At 44.4% G+C, this 21,187-nt stretch overlaps 1 protein-coding gene across 1 annotated transcript in view; it reads right to left on the bottom strand.

Moving 5' to 3' along the window:
* Window positions 1-21,187, bottom strand: part of CSF1R (colony stimulating factor 1 receptor) — a 46,496-nt gene that overhangs the window by 5,370 nt on the left and 19,939 nt on the right. Inside the window, exons 6-19 of the mRNA XM_081180744.1 lie at window positions 14,574-14,763; window positions 14,124-14,239; window positions 12,495-12,612; window positions 11,988-12,178; window positions 11,249-11,355; window positions 10,583-10,709; window positions 9,967-10,071; window positions 9,286-9,396; window positions 7,980-8,145; window positions 6,960-7,042; window positions 5,703-5,815; window positions 3,324-3,446; window positions 2,899-3,010; window positions 1,909-2,008 (exon numbers count right to left, since the gene is read on the bottom strand). Of these exons, the coding sequence (XP_081036870.1) occupies window positions 1,909-2,008; window positions 2,899-3,010; window positions 3,324-3,446; window positions 5,703-5,815; window positions 6,960-7,042; window positions 7,980-8,145; window positions 9,286-9,396; window positions 9,967-10,071; window positions 10,583-10,709; window positions 11,249-11,355; window positions 11,988-12,178; window positions 12,495-12,612; window positions 14,124-14,239; window positions 14,574-14,763 (1,762 nt within the window). The remainder of the gene's footprint in view (window positions 1-1,908; window positions 2,009-2,898; window positions 3,011-3,323; window positions 3,447-5,702; window positions 5,816-6,959; window positions 7,043-7,979; window positions 8,146-9,285; window positions 9,397-9,966; window positions 10,072-10,582; window positions 10,710-11,248; window positions 11,356-11,987; window positions 12,179-12,494; window positions 12,613-14,123; window positions 14,240-14,573; window positions 14,764-21,187) is intronic.

The following is a 21,187-nucleotide window of genomic DNA, read 5'->3' as shown; positions in this document are numbered from 1 at the left end:
AAAACCGCAGGCGCGGATGCCTGCGGACCTGGTGACTCGGTGGGCACCTTAAACGCCCCCTCTGACCCACGAAGAGCCTTTTTAAAGGCTTCGGAAAGGGTACGGAGAGCGGCGCGGTGCTGGGAGTAGACCGCTACTCCAGTGGAGCGAAGCCGCGTGCCATGGCTGAAGAGCGCTGACTTTTTTCCCTGAATTCGGCTGGAAAAGAAACAACCCGTGAGTAAAGTGGAATTGGGACTTTAAAATAGTTACCTGTGAATTCGGTACGACCGGGGGGTGTGTTAAAGGGAAGTCTGCACCCCCCCTTTTGCAGACGATCTAAAGCAACAATAGAAGAACTAAGCTGGAGAGCCTACCCTTTGTGGGGTGAGTTAAAAAAGACATTAACTTCCAAGATTTGGCAAAATGAAATTTTGAGCTGGAGTGAAAGAGTGGAATTTTAAAAGTTTTCTTTTTGTTGTATGCAACCCCCCCTCCCGGGCCCGGGAGCGTCCTGTGTCTGAGCTTCTGGAAGAGGAATACGGAGTTTGACAGCTGTCAAGGCTGTCAAACGGACAGTTTAAAGCTGAAAAATTGTTATCTAAGATCCCTTTGGATTAAAATGAGTTACAATTGAACTAAAATCGTTGGAAACAAAGTAACAATAACAAGTCAGAGGTTTGTTGGAGAAAGATTACTAAGTAACCAGATTCCCTCTAGGGGGAATTCTGTGACATTACAATGGATGTGGATGGAAAGTTACTAGTGGAAATTGAAAGAACGTTTTATTTGGTGGGAATCTTACAAGAGCAGAGTCTGGCTATGAATAAACAACTCATGACCTTGACTTCTGGAATAAACAGCTCTGCTGAATGTATTGAGGACCTGAATGAGAAAGAATCTGCAGCTGAATCGGAAATGATATCCCAAGAAGTGGAGGAGACTAAACAAGGAAAAGAGAAAGCAAATACGGAAAGTACCAACCAGAAGCTTACATCAGTGGAGTATAAGCAAGGAGACTTTTGGATTACATCGACTACAAATCTGCGAAAGATGCAAAAGATGAAGGAGGAGGCCCCTGGAGTATATGGAATACAGGAAATTAAAATAAAGAAGAAATATGATTGGGACCTCCATTCTGATTCTGAAGATGCATGGCCTGTGGAACTTTTGCAGCAGTTGTTTTTAAATGCCCTTGTGGGAAGAGAACCTGGTTTGATGGGGACAGAACTCCTTCGAGACTCGACGACCAACATAAAGGACTACCAACAAGACCGGCGGAGAGGGACTGAAAGAGACTTGAAAGCCTCGGATGTGAGGAATCCAGGCTAAGAACTGTTGTTTTGGACATGTATTGGGGAAGGGACGAAAACCGGGGATGGGAGGGAGGGAAGAATAGAACTTTAAAAGCACTCAGGTCTTTTGGGTTTAGTTAATATGACTTTTATACAAGACAAAATGGGAAATTGATGGAAGAGAATTTGAGTCCAACTTAGAAAAAACTTATTTTTTATAAAAGAGGTAATATCAAGATGGTTAAGAGGAGAAATAATAATTTGCTGACACAATCATGGGAATTGGGATGCATGAAGGGGGGTGGGGGGAAGTCAAGGAACAAGGTTAAGAAAGTAGGATTTTCTGAAACTATACATGTCTTTGTCTCTTTGTGTGTGTTATGTTTTCATAAAAGGTGAAAAACCAATAAAATTTTTTTTTAAAAAAATAAATAAATCTTGGCCTGTCACCGAACACAACTTCGTGAGCTGTGAAATGCATCTGAAACACCTTGGTGGAATTACAGCAGCAACATGCAGTATGCTCATCACAGAAAATGTCAGTGACACTCTGGAGCGAACGTCCGTCGCTTCCTTGTAATGCTTGTGTGTGTCGCACAGTTACAGTGGAGATTTCTGAAATCCGTTTACTTACATATCCTCTGGTGCAAACTCAGGTCTGCCCATATGGTATCCTTGTTTTACCAGGCTGTAAAACTTGCTGTTCACTTTCATGCCAGGATAAGGGCTCCTGCCTATAGTGATAAGAAGAAGCACAACACTCTACGGTCACCATGCTGTTCTCATGTTGCTTTCCTACAGGACTGGCTCCTGATTCTTAGGTCAATATCTAAGAGGCTGAAGATAATGCTACGTGAACTCCCTAACTGTGTGGGAGCACTGAAGCAATGGCTGGTGAATAGGGAGAAAAAGTCGGGTTAGGAGGTGTGTAACTCTAGAGGCCTTTGGATTATCGAAGCCATTTTGGTCAAGGTAAAGGGACCTCTGACCATTACGTCCAGTCGTGGCCGACTCTGGGGTTGTGGTGCTCATCTCGCTTTATTGGCCAAGGAAGCTGGCCAAGGAAGCATGACTAAGCCACTTCTGGCGAACTAGAGCAGCGCACGGAAACGCCGTTTACCTTCCCGCCGGAGTGGTATCTATTTATCTACTTGCACTTTGATGTGCTTTCAAACTGCTAGGTTGGAAGGAAGCAATGACTGGTGAATAGGGAGGAAAAGTTGGGGGAGTAGGTGTGTTACTCTATAGGCCTTTGGGTTATTGAAGCAATTTTAGTACTCTGCTGCAAAAGTCAGAAGTACTGTAGCATGTAGTGCCTCTGACTAGGGCAGACCCTACATCAAGTGAAAGCCAAGATGGTGGCATTGGCTCTCTATGGATCTGGGCCCTGTTAAGTACCTGAGGTCATCCCCCAATTTCTGGTGCCAAGCCAAACTTCTAAGTAGTCTAGTATGACTTTTCTCCAAAGGCCTGAGGTTTCTTATGGCAATGTATGGCGTTGAAGAATCAGCTCTACAGTCAGTAGTGACCCAATTTTCAAATTATGCTTTCTCCTAAGCCCCATTTCTGATCTAAAGCCTTTCCATACAGAAAATTGGGGATGGGCAAACGCATCATTGCCTACCTAGGGAGAATATCTCCCAGAGAAGGATGCCGTAAGACCACACATCACTCTGTACTGTGTAGACACATTCAAAGATGCTCTCAGGTGCCATCCACTTCACTGGCAGGCGAGCCTGGAATTAAAAAAATATTTTATTTAGAGAGGAAACAGCCTGTGATATACAGATATTGTGCCACTTCTTTCCACCAGATTTTGCTCAGTAGCCTCTGCCAGAATTTACATGCAGCAGCATTTTTCTCACTGACAAAGAACACACACACTCAAAAATTTCCCATGTTTGTGACCCCAACATTTCCACGTGAGGATAGAAGAGATCAGTATTAAAAACCCCAGAAAGCTACTGTCAGCAATAGAGGAATAAATGGTCTGACTGTAAATCAGTTTCCTGTGTACCCAGTGCACATTTTGCCATCCCCATTACTTACATTGCCTTTAACAACATAGTTGGCATCATTCATGATGTCTCTGGCCAGGCCAAAGTCGCAGATCTTGGCCACTCGTCCATCAGCCACTAGCACATTTCTTGCTGCCAAATCTCTGTGGATGCACTAGATTAAACAGATAGCAAGGGTGAGAAATGGCCTATCAGTTTTTCTTGATCTTCCTGACTTATTTCAACATACGGCCATAGAGAAATACAGGTTGAGCATGATGGACTCAACCCAATTTGTGCTTGTGCCTGTTCCTCCTGGTGACCTGCAGCACGATGCAGACACCTGGGCTGGATTAGTGAGACTAGAGGCTACAGTTGCTTTCACGTCCTCCAGATGTTTTGATCTACAACTTCCATAAGCTCCAGCCAGCACAGTCAACAGCCAGGGCTGATGGGAGCTGTTGCCAAAAATATCTTAAGGCTTGGAGACAGGTGGGTTAGAGTATTTGTTTGGGCTTTCTTATTCTCACTCCACTGGTCCCCTATGGAACTCCAGTAGTTAGTATGAGCTTCCAGCCATTGGTGATACAGGTAGGAAGACACTGTACTTTGGACACAGCATGTAAAAGATGGTTGTGAGACTGTGCTGCCACCTCCACGAAGAATAGAGCACATGACAAAACTAACCATTTCATTAAGCCACTACAGAAGTAGTCATGCCTGAATCAGCCTTGATAATCATTTGCATTGATTTAGGTTAAAACAGTCTTAGTGCTCAGGGCATCCAAGTAATTGGATAATTATAGCCCATGTTTCCCTTTCCTGTAATGTCAAGGTTAAACACTCCAACAACATTAATTTTGTAACGGTTGTAAAACCTTTTCAACCTATAGAATGCCACATATGGAGTCTATAGCTCTTACACAATTTCCTTGCTGTACAAGCTTAAAAGGTAGGGAGGTACCCTTTTGTGGAAGCCTGTGTCTGCGGCACAGTACAATCTGTGCTGTGATGAGCAGCCAGTGAGATTGCGCTCACTAATTATATTTATAACATGGTGGGTCAGAAGCCCCAACCGTCACTTTCAGTTCCTTATTCCTGGAATGGGAGGCATAAAGAACACCCTAAATCTTGTAAATCTATAGCTTTGGGCTCAAACCACTAAACAAATGTGAACATTCAGATAGGAAAATATGTTTAAAAATGGTAATACGTCTGCTGGTTGGAGAAGAGGGGACTGCACAAGCTGAAAAATAGAGTTCATGTTATTGTACAGCATCCATATGTATACACAGGTACAGATTGGGTTAGGAAGCACCAATTCCCTCCCCTAATTTCATGCAAGGGGCAAGGAGGGGAAATCAAAGGGGAAGGAGTGCCCCACTTGCCAGCATCTTTCCCTTCTGACAGATGATCCCCATGAGAAATCAGCCCTGGGCAGAGAAATGGTTCCTCACCATATAGGGAGATATACACACACACCTGGATTCCTTTCTATCAAAAGCCATAAGCATTTAAGGAGGACTGGATACTGTTAATTGCCTATATGGAAAAGTATTATAATCAAACAATCGGCTTGGCAGAATGGTAAGATTTCCAGCAGTGTAAGAAATAACCTAAGTTTACAAAAGTAGTTGTGATTGGGTGAACCAAGACGATGCAAGAAAAAGAGGAGATAAGAGGAACCATGGAAAGGGGATGGGAAGTCAGTTAAGGAATAATTCTTCGCTATGTTAACAATGCCACTTCTTATTTACTTTAGGGATCCTCTTCTGTTCGCATCGTTTTAGTTTTAAGTTTTGTTTGATATGGAATTCATTAAAAAGGCAAAATAATAATAATATATTTAAGATGCTGTAATAATAAATTTCTCCTGTACAAAAGCAGGTTCTTAATCTAAGATAAGAAACACTTCAGGCCACCTCACACATTTGAATGTTCCTCCATGTTCACAACAACCTTCCACACAGAAAACTAGCTGCTGGGGGAAAGGGAACTTAGCCTTCTCCCTGCCATACTAGTAAGTTGGTGTTTTTTTAGTCAGTGGGTGGGCGTTATATGGGATTTATTTTAATAGAGAAACATTCAATCATGTGAACCCCTACCAACGGTATGAAATGGTACAGCCTTGACACAGCTTATCACCTCACTGAGAACTAAGCCTTAGTCTTTGGGGTGTTCTTTTGTTTCTTTCAGGCTTCAGCCCTATGCGTTCATTATTCAAGGGTAGCATGCAGGATATACTTATGTACAGAGCAGGGTGGGGTTCCAACTGCTGCACATATGTAGAGTAAAAGTTGGGCCAAGGCCTTTTGTTTGGTATGCAAGTCAGTTTCCTGCATAGTAATGGAAAATGACGCCTTGGTTTCTGAATAACTGATCCTGAAAATATTTTCTAAAGAGAACTATGTTCAGGGGAGCGTGCACTCACATTTTTTGAAGCAAGAAAAGCCATTCCTTGGGCCACCTGGTTGGAGAAATGCAGCAAGTCATACAGGTCGAGAGGATGGCCGTCCATGTCCTCTCCTGACACTGAGCTCCTCCCTGGAATGGGGAAAACTCATGGTAATCAACAAAGGGCAACTCTACCACAGGATGAAGTTAATGTTCAAGCTAACTGAACCATATCTCCAATATAGGGAGATGAATGAAGTCTAGAAATGGGAACAATAACACTGAACCATGGTTAACAGTTAAGCATCTTGAGAAAGGAAAGAGCAATCACTTGAATTTGAACCTTCCAGTGTACAATGAAGGTTGTAACACTTTCCCAAGATTTAAGTCCCACTGAACTCAGATGAGCTTGCTTTTGACTATGATTGAACTGGAAGTCTGCTAGTAGGAAGAGAATTAGTGGCCCAGTTCTATTTGTTCAATACAATTGGATTATATGTGCAAGCTGTTCCCAGTCCCTACAACTAATAGGACTACTTTGTTCGGTACAAAATTTATGCACATGTTATTTATGATGCTAACCTGTGTAATAATGTATGTAGTTGTGGTTGCAGAATATACTGAAGTGGGAAATATGAATGGACTGAGCATTTGTTTGCATTGATTTTCCATGCAAGAGCTGCAATTCCTATTTTATACACATAGATGCGCTTAGCAATGCTGCTCATGTGATCTTTGTACATGGGAGCTGAGTTCCAGTTACAAAAAGCAATGTATCATTCTGTTAATTGGTGTTCAAATTCTGCATTTAGAATCGCAAATTTAATAAATAAAATTAGAATCTGCCCTTACAGGATTTCATGGTGATTAATGAAAAGCTGCATATCTAAAAATGTAGTTCCCCATAATAATTCACATTCTGGCTAATTTATTTGAATTTTGGCACAATATGTTGCTGTAAGGGTCGTCATCCTGAAAACTATGCACATTCAGGCAGCTGTAATAGTGGACAATCAAAGTCTAGTTTAGGATGCAATGAACACAGGGATAATACACAAATGTGCCAATGTTGGATGGTGTCAGCAGATATTTTTATACATCTCTCAGTCCAACCTGTAAGGGCTATTGTGAAAAGAAAGGAGATGCTACATTGAGCTCACTTCTGTTATTATTATTATTTTAATGTAATAAACAAACCATCATATAAAAATACTGGCAAAAACTGAAAACCTCAGCAGCAGGAACTACCTCCTCTGGAAATAATAATTGAAAGCATCATTCCTTGCTTAGTTACCGTTTGGTGGCATAGAGCCTGATGCTGTTACTGGTTTCATTTCCAAATAACTGTCCAAACACTGGGTACCGATTCCACTGTCACTGCATCAATGGAAACAGAAAAAGAAAAAAATATTAACAATCTAATCTCTGCATCAAATCTAGCATCCTGAATAAGAGATCATGTAGATAATGGAGGAGCGCTAAAGGTGCAAATCTGTAATTTTAAGTTCCAGTCCAATTGATGCTGGCTATCATCATGAACTTAGCTTTAGATGCAGCATTAAAACTTTAAAGTCGTATAACAAACTGCCCCCCCAAATCTATGAAAAACTTCAAATGGGGCTTCTCAACTCTTATCAAATGCTTTCTCAGTGTCCTTTAAAAAATGCTGTAGGGACTTCCTCGCATATTAACACATTGCTAATAATATTAAGTATGTCATTATTTGAAATGGTGTAAGTGTGTGAGGAATTTGTTTAGGGTGGGACAAAGCCCTTGAATGTAAGCGAAAAATAAGAATGATTGGCAGGCATCCTGGCACGAGGCATCAATCCCTTTGCCTCTTTCCAAGAAACACTATATTTCTTGAGCTTATCTCAAGAAATATAAATGTGTGTTGTGGCATTTCAAGAAGGGAGAGCAGTCGTATGTGGGATGGAAGGTGCTGAAGAATGTGGGTACCAGCTCTTCCCATCTGTAAATAAAGCTTCTGGTCAACTTCCTTCATGCCACAAAGCCCTTTTAAAGATAGAGTAGGCCATTCCATTGGACAGAAACATGTGAGGCCCTTGGCCATTTTGTCTGGTTCCTAGAATGAAGTGCTCAGATCATGTAGCCACTATCTCTCACACTATATGAAACATGAGCTAATTACCTTGTGTACAAATCCCAGTCATGAAAGCTTAGCAAAATTACTCTTGCTCTCATTGACTTCTCAGATGAGGACTGTATTGTGAAGGTATGCTAGGTTGGAAATTTGCCCTAATTCTGTTGGGTTTTAGCCCTCTGTTGAATCTGTACTGGTTTGGATTCTTACCTCCGGACGTATTTCTTCCCAAGGTACATATTTTTATAGTCTGCTGCCATGCTATCAAGAGAAGACTCAAATGTTAAATCCTGGATTATGAGACACTCTGCTTTCTTTCGCAGGAAATTCAGCAAGTCCCCATAAGGACAATACTCAGTGATGACAAATACAGGGCCTGAAAAAGAAAAAAATAAACCTGATCAGAAAATGGCATCATTGTACTCTGTTTCTGCTAGGTAGCAGCTTAGTCTGACTGATCAACACTAACCATTTCAGTTTAAAGGATGTTGGTTTTTGTAGCAGTGCCACACAGGGCTTCCACATTGTTTTTAACGCAAAGCAGGATGTGCATCACCCCATTCCCTCCAGATTTCTTTACCACTCAAAATTACCTATTCAAGCTGCCTTTTTTTTCTACAGGTAGACAAGCATCTTGGATGAAGGAATTATGAGCAGAAAGGTCTCACAAGAGAAAGGGCTAAGCAACACTATCTCTTGCTTTTCCTGCAGTCAGATTGTGACTGGATTGTGGTTTATCAAGACTAACCTGGGCTTAAAAAACAACAACAGAAAACCAAGCAGGGGAAAGTAATTCCTAACTGGAATGTAAAGTGTAGTTTTGCTCTCAAAGGCAAGTTATGTAATCAGTAGAATCACGTGACATGGTTCTTGCTGGACAGCACCATTTCAGAGAGGGAAGGGGGAATTGAATGCTCTGTTCGTGTAAAATGGTTCCCTATAGATAGAAAGCCACCTGGAGAAGCTTCATGTAAAACTCTGACATGCATGGTTTTTTTGCTTTAAAAATCTCTTTGAAATTCTTTTATAGCAGGAAAATTCAAGCATGTGTTCCTCTACCTGCAAGCCAAAGTGGTACAGTATAGCAAAAACTACACATCATGATTTTACTGACTGTGTAGTTCCACTCTCAGGTGTTGGAATGACAGGTATGAAACCAGAAACAGGTGAAATAGGATGAAGAGAAAGTAGTCTGAAGCAGCACTATGATGGCAGATTAAAAAGTGAGAATAGCCCACCTATTGTGAAATGAGGTCTACCTCCCGCCACTCCACCCCAACTAAATATAGTTTCCTGTAAATTCAGGCCACTTCTAATTTCCTACAGACTGTGTATTGTAACCCTTAAGGTCTTAATAGCCAGCATTCTCAAAGCAGAAATGTTTATTCTTGTCATGATTGTGATACTGACTTGAAAATCTATGACTCTTCCATTATGGGGAAATGTTGCTGAAAAGAATGAAACCATAGGAACGAGAATGGAGGGGACTGTAGTGGCACCAGGGACCGCTTCTTACCTCCATGTGTACATGCTCCCAGCAGGTTGACGATGTTGTCATGGTGACCTAAATGGCTCATGATCTTCAGTTCTGACATGAGGGCTTCTTGCTCATCAGTATGCGCTGTGGCTGAAACCAGAAATGAAACTAGTTGTATGCAAACTCTTATGCAGGTCCTTGTGAAAATGCACAGCCTTTTTGTGCAAATTTCTCCTGTTGTACACACATTTTTCAAAAGCAACTTTGCCTAATGTATACTCTTCTTTTGCAAGGCAGGTTTCCATAATATAATGCATTTTTGTATGCTGTTTTCATTAATATATGCATTTATATGCATATACATAGAATATAATCACTCTTGTGTACATTACTTGGCTGGAGAACTACATTGCGAAATTAAGATAAGTGCACACTTCAAAAAGTGGCTGTGTTTCACATTGCTTCATAAAGTATGTATTAGGTTAAGTTCACCTATAAATGCACATTGAATTGATACCCCCCCATCCCAGCTAGTCACCTAGGATCAGTATGTTCAGTACTTAAATATAAGTATACAGATAGAGAAGGACTTGCTTCTTGCTCCTTACTTATATCACCCCCCATTTATTCCAATGCTGGAGCTGGTTTTCAATTTGCAGGCCTTTAGAATGATTATTAGCTAGTGAGCACTGGCGAAGAACTGCTTTAACCAGCACTTACATTTAAGCATTTTAACAGCCACCTTCAGGACAGAATCTTCCTTCCCAAGTCCAAAAGCAGTGGCCTCAACCACCTTTCCAAAAGCTCCAGCTCCAAGGGTCTTTCCTATGAAAGCAAACATGGTGTTTAGAAGCATAACAGAATCAGGAGGAGGATTTTTGATACTGATTCAGTGATCATTGTGTGTGCGTGTGTCCCTGCCTGTCCCACATGCACATATCCTTGAGAGCAGACAAGTAATATCTCCTAAAGTTCAATAAGCCACAGCAGGCTATGAGAAGGTTTGCAGTCAACAACAGGAGCAGTTTCTGTGCCTTGCACAGTTCAATGTCATTTCTTTGTTATTTGTAGCCCTGATTTCTCTGCTTCTGATTTTTCTGGTCTTTTCATTGAGACCTTTTCCATTGAGTCAGTAGCTGCTATGGGATGCCATTTTGCTCATTCTGCAAAATCCCAAGAATTATGATGGGGGGGGGAAATTGTGGAGTCCTTCATATAAGCAGGATAGTATTATGCAACTGCTGTGTATCAGTTTAATAATTTGGACCTTCCACAAATGTAGATAAACAGAATGACTTACTACTACCAGAGCAAGTGTACAAGGATTGCTCCTCACCAAATTGCAGGTTGTTTCTGGGAAATTCCCACTTCTCATTGTAAGGAAGCTGGGTGGGATCAATAAAAGTGTAATTGTTCCCCTCACAGGCCTCAATGATCTTCCAACGGACTTGGTACTTTGGTTTCTGCAAGGAAAAATTATCCATGCATCAGAAAAGCATTGTTCAATAGCATTTTAGCACTTCAACATATTATCTGGAAAATAAGTCTCACTGAATTTAGTGGGTCTTAAATGTCAACTAGACATACATAGGATTGGCCTGCTAAACTCCCAGCAGCCTTCTCCATAGATGTTGCGACTGTTATAAGTTTGAAGAGGCCCATGAATTTTACTAAATGAGGCCTCCATACTAAAATCAAACACATGGCATACAGTCCCAGTTTGATTAAGGATGTGGTTTTGTTAAATTTGGGTGGGTTTGAAGGCTGTAGTTTGGTTTAATTGGGTCAATATGCCCCTTCACAATTTAGCTTGGATTATTTTTATGCCACTATGACACTAAGGTTTAAAAAATCTTTCCCTCAGCAGGGTCTTCTCCTGTACCGCATTTTGAGAGAGAGCCATTTTAGACATGAAGAGTTACAGGAGTTGAGCTGCTTTCAACCTCTGGACCTCTTCCCTGTCTACTTTTCTTTCCACACAGACCATGAACACCCATCTGACCTGTTTATACTTGTAGAATAGGATGATGATGCACAGAAGCAGGAAAAACATCGTCCCAGCACATGCAATAAGAATTGGTTTGGGGAATTCCCTCAGGGGTTCAGATGCTGTGGGAGGGAAAGAAAATAAAAGTTTGTAGTGCATCAGTCATTCCTGAACATTCATGAGAACCATGCTATCAGATCAAACATAACAGTAGAGCAAGAGAGATACCTGGCTTCCTCCCTGCTTTGCTATATAAAACAAAGGCACAGATACCCAGTGATAGCAGAGCCGATTTACAGAGCAATCCCACTCCCTGACTAGGAGCAGCAGCAGAGTGAAAAAGGGGCAGCAGAACCACTGCCACATCCAAAGTCCTGTGGCACACTTGCACAACATTTCTGACATTTGTTTGTTTGCTTGTTTCTTTATGTAATTTCTTTCCCATGCTTCAGTATAGATGATCTCAGGACAGATAACAAGAATACAATTAAAAAATGACAAAGCACATTAAATTAAAACAGTGGAATTATCAAACAGCAAATTCAGCCATCTGTTCCAGAGGAACTTGAAATGCCTGTCAGAGGGGAAAGGCCTGGGGCCAAACAATGTACAATGCTGGTGCCAGGCCACCCTCAAGGGACAGAATCACATAGGATCACTTTATATTAGCGTAAATGCAGCCACAACCAGGATTTGGTGAGATGAAAGGTAAAACGCTAGTTCTTAGTGAACAAGATGCTCAGATTTGTCTCACCTATGTACCGAACCAATGGACCGAAACTGGATCCATTCCCCATGTTATTAACTGCTAGGCAGCAGTATGTCACATTGTCCAGCATCTCATCAATTTTGAGGGTGCTCTTCGATGTCACTCTTCCGAAGGGAATTTCATGCGTTATCTCCGGGCTGGTGTCTTTCATAAGCAGCATTCCACCTTGGTCACATCTGCCGGACAGCCAAAGATGATGGAGATATTAATATGCTCATAGAATTTTGTCTGCTTCATCTGTTACTTTATTTATCAGCTTCTAAATTCTGCTCTATGAAGGATTGAGCTGTGTTCAGGTAGATTCACTGGATTGCCAGGCCTTTGACCTTAGGATCAGTACCCTACCCATCTGGGAGAGCCTTCCTAGCCACTCTGGGCAGCTTCCAACAGGATTTTTAAAAACACAATAAAAGATCAAAGATTAAAAACTTCCCTAGTGAACTCAGTAGTGTTACTTCTGGAAACTGTAGGGAATGCTATAACTTATCTCACCTGTCTGGATGAAGATAGCGAGGCAATTTATACCACTCAATGTGTGGAGCAGGATAACCACTGGCTTCGCACCAAAGGCTGCCGGAGCTGTTGTCCATCAGTTTAGCTGTAGGGGGAGCTGGATAGCAAAGGTAAAAGAGCTGTTAGGTATAGCAGCCATTTGTATACCTACACATGACCTGGAAAAGCTGTCTGCGGACAAACGCCAGCTCCCTCAGTCTGAAAGTGGAGATGAGTGCCACACCCCATAGTCCAATGCAACTGGACTTAACCATCCAGGGGTCCTTTATCTTTTTACCTAAACTATCATTCCCAGGATTCTTGGAGGGGGGGCGCTTTAAATGTATGATGCATATGCAGTCTTCATTTTCCACCCCATGCTTAACATAGGCAACATGAGAAATTGCATCATGAAATAATATCTAGTGAAACTTGGCGTATGGGAAAGTGGGTAACATGTAAGGGTAATGTGTGAGGTTTTAAAATTAGGCAAGAATAACCAGATGCACAAATACAATGTAGGGGACACACCTGGCTTGCCAATAGTACATGGGGAAAGGATCTAGAGGCCTTAGTAGACCACAAGCTTAACATGCGTTAACAGTGTGATGCAGTAACAAAACAAAACAAAAATGCTATTCTAAGCTGTGTCAGCAGAAGTATAGTGTCCAGAGCAAGGGAAGTAATAGAACCTTCTAACATTTACAATCCCACCCCAGCCCTGCTTATGCCGTGTACTTAGAATACACTCCATGTTTTATTTTGGCCAGACCAAACCTGGCACCACAATCTGAGAAGGATATTAACAAGCAGGAACATGTGCAGACCAAGATGATAAGAGAGTCTGGAAAACAAGCCTTAAGTGGAACAGTTGAGGAAGTTGGTATACTGAGGAGACTGAGAGGAGACTTGAAAAGAGATATGATAGCCATCTTCAAATATCTAAAGGGCCACCACCAGGAAGAGAGAGCAAGCTTGTTTTCTTCTGCTCCAGGAGGATAGGAACCAATGGATTCAAGTTACGAGATTCTGACTAAATGTCAGGAAGAACTTTCTAACAATAAGAGCTGTTCGACAGTGGAACAAACTCAGAAGGCGGTAGACTCTCCTCCAAGAGAGGTTTTTAAGCAAAGGTTGGATGATCATCTGTCATGGATGCTTCAGTTGAGATTCCTGCATTGCAGAGGGTTTGACAATTGCAGGGTCCCTTCCAACTCTGCAATTCCATGATTCTATACCAGTGTCTCAGATGTGGCCTTTGGAGTCAATCTATTATGTAGCTGGTCACCACTTTATCCAAGCAAAAGCACAGTCAATATTTTCCTTTTGGTGTGGATTATTCTAGTTCCCACTAGGAAAGGCTACTTCTGGCAATTATACTTCACTCTTGATCACTTGATCTATTCTTGGGGGCTGCTTTGAGTGTATGTGGTTGTATCACTGCAATCACAATTCCTTTCGGTGTATTTTATTGTTCTAGCTATTTTGGAACATCACATTTGCTTCCAGGAAGAGCAGAAAGGTCACCTGCATCCTTCACTTTAGCTTGTTGGTTGAGATTGAATGTTCTGCTGTTCCTTCTCAACACAGACATAACATTGGAAGAACTGTGGTGGATGGAACACTTACTTTTCACTGAGATGTTGAAGGTGATGGATGCATTGGCTTCACCATTATCTGCAAAAAATGTGTATATTCCACCATTCTTTTCCTCCATCCTGTTCAGTTTGAGCGTATTGTTGTACCTTTCACACAAAAAGAACAAATGCACAGGGTAGGGTCTTTTCAGAAGCAATCAGAATGGAAGCCTCTCAAATAGAGACCAGAGATAATTTTGCATTATCTATGGACAGGTGTTGTTAGATTTCATAAATAGTCTATGTAGAAGCAAGAAAAAGGGCATTGCTCATATCATACCTTAGATCAAGTGTGGGAAACTTTTGGTCCTCGAGATGATAGAGCTACAACTCTCATCAGCCCCAGCAAGCTTGGCCAATGGAGGAGTTCTGTGCATCCCTCGTGCAATTAATTTATAGTTTGGAAAATCATTTAGGAAAGAGGAGGCACATTCTTTCTTACCTGTTGTTGCCAGAAGTCATTTCCATATTGAGTGTGAAATTCTGGGAGCTCCTTGATGGGTTCATGTATGTCCATCTCTGTGTGTGAGGTCTAGGATAAGCCTCAATGAGCACATGCAGGTTCAGGCTGCTGTGCAAATTTGTCTCTTGGCTTCTGTTCTGTATGGTGGACAAATGCACATAGCCACTCTCTGAAAAGAAAATGAATGAATGAAGATGTTGCACAGAGGAATTCTTTTTTTGATTTGTTTTTTAAAGCTTTCTCCTAGGAGAAAAGGTTGAGACACAACTAGGATCAGTGTGGTTTTTCCCTTGTGGTATCCACATGGAATTTGGCAACTTGAATAATCACAGTAATTGGACCTCCACATAGCAAAGCAGCAGCCTTCCAATGTCATAACCAAATTGCTTAATGCAGGGATGGAGAAGCATAGGCCCATGGGCTAAATGTGGTCTTACAGGCTTCCTTGTCTGGGACTCTCCCTGTGCCATGCCTCTCCCCAGGCCACATAGGTCCAGGAAGGCATAAATGATGGACCAGAAAGGCAAGAAGATGATTCATCCTTTTGTCTTCTGCCTGGATGAGAGCTCGAGATAGGTGAATTAAGCCTGCAATATTGAAGTCAAAAGGACATCAAAAGGACAGAGTTATTCTCTGTAGGAAATTGTGGTGGTGTTTCACCTAGAAATCTGATGGGGAGCAGTGAACTTGGGGACATATGTTGGGTTATGTATTGACTCCATTGTATTGAATCCATTGTTCTCATGTTAACCCAAATGCTCCTTTTTTAAATGCTTCCTGTATACCTGAAGGAGCGTCTCCACCCCCATCGTTCTACCCGGACACTGAGGTCCAGCACCGAGGGCCTTCTGGCGGTTCCCTCACTGCGAGAAGCCAAGTTACAGGGAACCAGGCAGAGGGCCTTCTCGGTAGTGGCGCCCTCCCTGTGGAACGCCCTCCCACCAGATGTCAAAGAGAACAACAACTACCAGACTTTTAGAAGATATCTGAAGGCAGCCCTGTTCAGGGAAGCTTTTAATGTTTGATGTATTAGAGTATTTTAATATTTTTTTTGGAAGCCGCCCAGAGTGGCTGGGGAAGCCCAGCCAGATGGCCGGGTTACAAATAAATTATTATTATTATTATTATTATTATTATTATTATTATTATTATTATTATTATTATTCCTGAAACAAAGCCCAGCTTAGGCACTCATTTAAATGTGTGCATTATCACCAGACTAAGTGTGCAATGATCATAAAGTCATAGAATTGTAGAGTTGGAAGGGAAACAGAGGGTCATCTAGTCCAACCACCTGCAATGGAAGAATCAGAAACCTTTGCCCAGATAAAACCTGTAGGAAGGGTCAACACACACCTCCTTTGACTGAGGTTTGTTTTCATATTAAAACTGGGTGAGCTGTATTGTTGGGCTGCTGGGTTGTGAATGATGTTGAGAACTGGGCCCATTAGATATGAACAAGCTTTGCAGCATTTGATTTATTGTGGGGCATATCAGTAACTTTAAAAGTTGGTGGCTGTCAGGGAACTGCCATCAGAGCATCAGGTGGTGGAGGGACTCAGGCAGGATGAAAGAGACTCAACTGCTGAAGCAGGGACCAGCAGGGGGAGGAGTGGGTCTCTGAGGGAATGCGAGCAGGAGGGAGGGCTCAGGGAGGCTTCCAGCGAGAACAGTGGTGAGGTATCGGAGTCTCCCATAGGGAGACCCATACCTCGCAGGAAACTGTCACGCCGTGAGTCCAGGAGACGCGTTTCCGTTAAGGAACTTCTTTGCTGGAAACGCTTCCGCAGACAGCCACTGTCGGACTCTACTAGTGACTAGAGCAGACATGTCAGAGGAGCTCCGTCACACACGGAGGTTTGTGGGGGCGCACAAACTCTGAGGGAGCACGTTTTCACGCACAAGCAGCTAATCAAACCCTCACAGCAGTCCGACAGTCTTTGTACGCTGCCTGTGCAAGAGAAGGCATCATGAGCGAACCAACCGGAACCGGAGGAGCAGGGGCTGGAGCTGGTCCAAGCTTGGAAGATAGATACCGAGCGTTGGAGGTTCAACTGGCCCTGCAGACGGCGAGGCTGGAGGAGAGAAGGGCTCAGGATGCAGACAAGAAGGGGAGAGCCACTCAATTCCCCAGAAAGGTACCAGGATTGGTGCAGAAATTTGGGGGGGACCCCAAGGACTACCATGCTTTTAGGACAGAGATGCAATATGCCCTTAATGTGCAGTTCGATGAGTTCCCTGATGAGGAATCGCGAGTTGCTTTTGTAATTGGGCATCTTGAGAAAGGGGCTAGAGACTGGGTTCGACCCCTAATGGCAACGCACAATGACATACTAAAGGACACAATGAAGTTCTTTCGTGCAATGGATATCATGTTTTCCAGCGATATTGAGGAAGGGGTGGTGCGCAGACAGCTAATGGCTTGTAAGCAGGGGAGTCGATCTGTCCGTGAATATTGGACTGAGTTTACCATGCTGATTCACAGACTGAGTTGGGATTTATCGGCGGCACCCGTTCAAATGCTATTTGAAGAAGGTCTTTCTTCGGGGGTGAAAGACGAGCTGGCACGGAGCCCCAGGGCGGAGTCTATGGATCAGCTGACCAAATCTGCGCTGACCATAGGAGCGCGGCAGGAGGCAAGAGCCTTGGAGAGGCGGGAAGGGAGAGGGGAACGTTGGAAGGAGTTCCGCATTCCAGACATTCCTGAGCCAGCTTTCCCGCCGGCAGAGCCGATGGAAATCGGAACAGCGCGCGCGCGCGCATTTTCAAAAACCAGCGAGGGAGCTAAGAAGGAGGGAAAGGGCCCCCGGAAATGCTATCTCTGCCAACAGCCAGGCCACTTTGCCAGAGTCTGCCCCCAGAGGAAGGAATGGCAAGGGATGGTGGGAGCTGTTGAGGGGGGAGAAGAAGGGGGAGCGGAGCAGGTAAAAGCCAACGCCTGGTTGCCACAATTGGGGCACTGCAGCCAGGCCAAAGAGCAGTGAAAGTGCCCGTGCCAGAAGCTCCTCGACCTGCTCTAGTGATTGAAGTGTCGCTAGAGCTGCAGAATGGGCATCCCCTAAAAATAAAGGCGCTATTGGACTCAGGCAGCTCCTGCAATTTTATGAGCAAGGAGTTTGCTGCTGAACACCAGATACAGACCATCCCTTTAAGCAACCCCCTGCAGGTGACCACGATTGATGGCAGGGAGTTGTTGGGAGGAGGAGTCCGCTTGCAGACTGTCCCAATGATAATGAGGGTGGCAAGGCACACAGAACTGATAGCGTTTAATGTGGCCACCCTGGGAGGCGCTCCCATTATTTTGGGAATGAGCTGGCTAGCTCTACATGATCCGCTGGTTGGCTGGCATCAAAGAGTGGTGTCCTTTGGTTCAGCACATTGCCTAGAACACTGCAAAGGGGAGAAGGGTTCAGTAGGGGCCCAAGCCACCCTAGCAGGGACTGAAGTAATGGGGAAGGTGAAGGTACCACCACAGTATGCAGATCTCAGCGACGTGTTCAGCGAGAAGGAAGCTGACCAACTACCACCTCATAGACCCTTTGATTGTCAGATCAATTTACTCCCTGGAGCACAGCTTCCCGTGGGCAAGTTGTATGCCATGTCAGACAGGGAAATGCAGGAGTTGCGAGGGTTCATTGACAAGAACCTGAAGAGAGGCTTCATCAGAGAGTCCAAAGCAGCAGGGGGGAGCCCAGTGTTCTTTGTGGACAAAAAAAAATGCGGACAAGCCGAGACTTGTATGTGATTTTAGGCGGCTGAATGCAGTGACTGAACCGGTGGCGTTCCCTATGCCCAGAATTGATGATATTTTGACCATGGTGAGGAAGGGAAAGATTTTCACAAAGCTGGATCTAAGGGGGGCGTACAACCTGATACGCATAAGGAAAGGGGATGAATGGAAAACCACCATGTTTACCCCTTTGGGGGCGTTTGAATACCTCGTTATGCCATTTGGATTACAAGCAGGCTCCGCGTGTTTTCAATCTTTTATGAACCACGTGCTGGGCCCTTTGCTCTACAAGAATTGCGTTGCCTTTCTAGATGATGTGTTGGTGTATTCTGAGAATGAGGAGCAACATGTGAGAGACGTCAGAGAAGTGTTGAGCAGACTGCAAGCCAACAGGCTGTGGGTCAAACTGGAGAAGTGTCGGTTCCATACCAAGGAGGTGGAATTCCTGGGGTACCGCCTGTCAGACAAGGGATTGGCCATGGATCCCGGCAAGGTACAGGCAGTGCTGGAATGGAAAACACCCAAAACCAAGAAGGATGTGCAGAGGTTCCTAGGGTTTGGAAACTTTTATCGTAAGTTCATCCGCAACTTCGCCCATCTGACGGCGCCCATCACTGACTGTCTCAGCAGTAAGAAGAAGTTTGTATGGACGGCGGAGGCGGAGCGAGCGTTTGAGGAACTGAAAAGGGCCTTCGCCTCTGAAGAACAACTTCTGCATGTGGATTTACGAAAGAAGCTAAGGGTTGAAACAGACGCATCTGACAGAGCCATAGGGGCGGTGCTTCTTCTGCAGCCGGGGAAGGAGGAGTCGGAGTGGCGTCCGTGTGCCTTCTTCTCGCGGAAGCTGAACAAATCCGAGAGGAACTACACGGTGTACGACCGAGAACTGCTTGCTATTCATGAGGCGTTCCGGAGATGGAGGCATCTGCTAGTTGGTGCACAACATAAAGTGCAAGTGTGCACGGACCATAAAAATCTAGAGTACTGGAGAACGGCGCGAGTGCTCAACCAAAGGCAGTTGAGATGGGCCCAAGAGTTCTCCAAATTTAACTTTGAGATTTGTTATGTGCCAGGCCCAGAGAATGTTAGGGCGGACGCTCTCTCACGCAAACCTGAATATTTGGAGGGGGAGGGAGCACCCGAAGAAACCCATATCATTCCAGAGGACCGCTGGGTGTGTGGGGCGACTTTGGTGGGGCAAAGGGAATTGGTAGAGGGTACGGTGCAGGATGCATACGCCCAGGGGAAACTCAGGGATCTCAGAGGGGAGGAAGACAAACCCGGTGGTTTTGAGGAGAGAAATGGGGCATTGTATTATAAGGGAGCGTTATACATACCTGAAGGGGAATTGAGGGAGAAAGTACTCAAGCAGCTGCACGATAGCCCCACAGCAGGGCACTTTGGGCAACACAAAACCATGTGGCTGGTTACCAGGGAATTTTGGTGGCCCAAGGTCAGGGAAGATGTGCGGGAGTATGTGAGAGGGTGTGAACAATGCCAAAGAGCCAAGGGGGAGAGGCAGGCGCCGGCTGGTTTATTAGAACCACTGCCCACACCTGAGAGACCGTGGGAAGCAGTGGCAATAGATTTCATGACTGATCTGCCAAGGTCTAGAGGGAAAACAGCCATCATGGTTGTAGTAGACCTGTTAACTAAAATGGCCCACTTCATAGCCTGCTCACATGCGGTTACAGCAGAAGAAACCGCCAAATTGTTTGTAGAGAATGTGTTTAGGTTGCATGGCGCCCCCTTGAGGGTGGTTTCAGACCGAGGGAAACAATTTACTTCCAGGTTCTGGAGGAAGCTCATGAGCTTACTGCATGTAGAGGTTAATTTCTCGACGGCCCGTCATCCTGAAACCAACGGGCAGGCGGAAAGAGCAAATGGGGTTCTCCAACAATATTTGAGGTGTTATGTTAATGACAGAGAGAATGATTGGGTGGAGAAGTTGGCGTTGGCAGAATTTGCCTACAACAATGCAGAGAACGTGTCCACGGGGATGAGCCCCTTTTTGGCTAATCACGGGTGCCATCCCAGAGCCTTCCCAGGGGGGGAGGGGGAGAACTGGAGCGTTCCAGCTGCGGAACAGTTCGTGGAAGAAATGGAAGCGATCCATCGCCAGCTCCAACTCAACTTAAACAGGGCTAAGGAGGAATATAAGAGGCAAGCAGACAAAAACAGAAGGGAAGGTGAAAGCATCAGGGTGGGGGACCAGGTGTGGCTGTCAACCCAAGGGTTGCCATTCAAAGGAGGTTGTAAGAAATTAAGACCCAAAAGGCTGGGTCCGTTTGAAGTCATACAGCAGGTCAATCCAGTGGCTTTCAGGCTCCGGTTACCGAACCACATGAAGCTGCACCCAGTTTTTCACAGGTCGTTGCTGTCACCGTATAGAGGAGACAGTGAGGGGAGGGTCACTAGGGGACCAGCAATGGAGGAGAAGGAACACAGCTACCATGTAGCGGAGATCCTCGATTCCAGGTGGAAGGGAGATCAAGTAGAGTATTTGGTAATGTGGGAAGGGGAACCGGAGTCGGAAAACACCTGGGTTAGGGCAGAGGATGTCAATGACGAGGTTTTAATAGAGACTTTTCATCAGAGGTTCCCTCACTGCGAACCTCAGCCTGTAGCGAGGTTCCGAAGGGAATACTTTGCCACCACCGACGAGGAAGAGGAGTTGGAGGGGTTCCCAGATTCTGAAGAGGAGGAGGATTCAGCTGGCCAGGACGACGATCGATGGAGAGAATTGTTCGAGACGTCAGAAGATGAGGAAGATTCGTTTCGGGGTTTTAGCCCTTCACCTCCCAGGGGGGAGGAATTGGGAGGGGGTGAGGGGGGCCCTGGAGGGGAGGTGGATGTCAGGGAA

The sequence above is a fragment of the Podarcis bocagei genome (genome assembly GCF_964188305.1).
Source record: "Podarcis bocagei genome assembly, chromosome: 2".
Classification (NCBI taxonomy): Eukaryota; Metazoa; Chordata; class Lepidosauria; order Squamata; family Lacertidae; genus Podarcis; species Podarcis bocagei.
The sequence above is the reverse complement of the archived record's forward strand: the minus strand, read 5'-3'. Positions and strand labels throughout refer to the sequence as shown.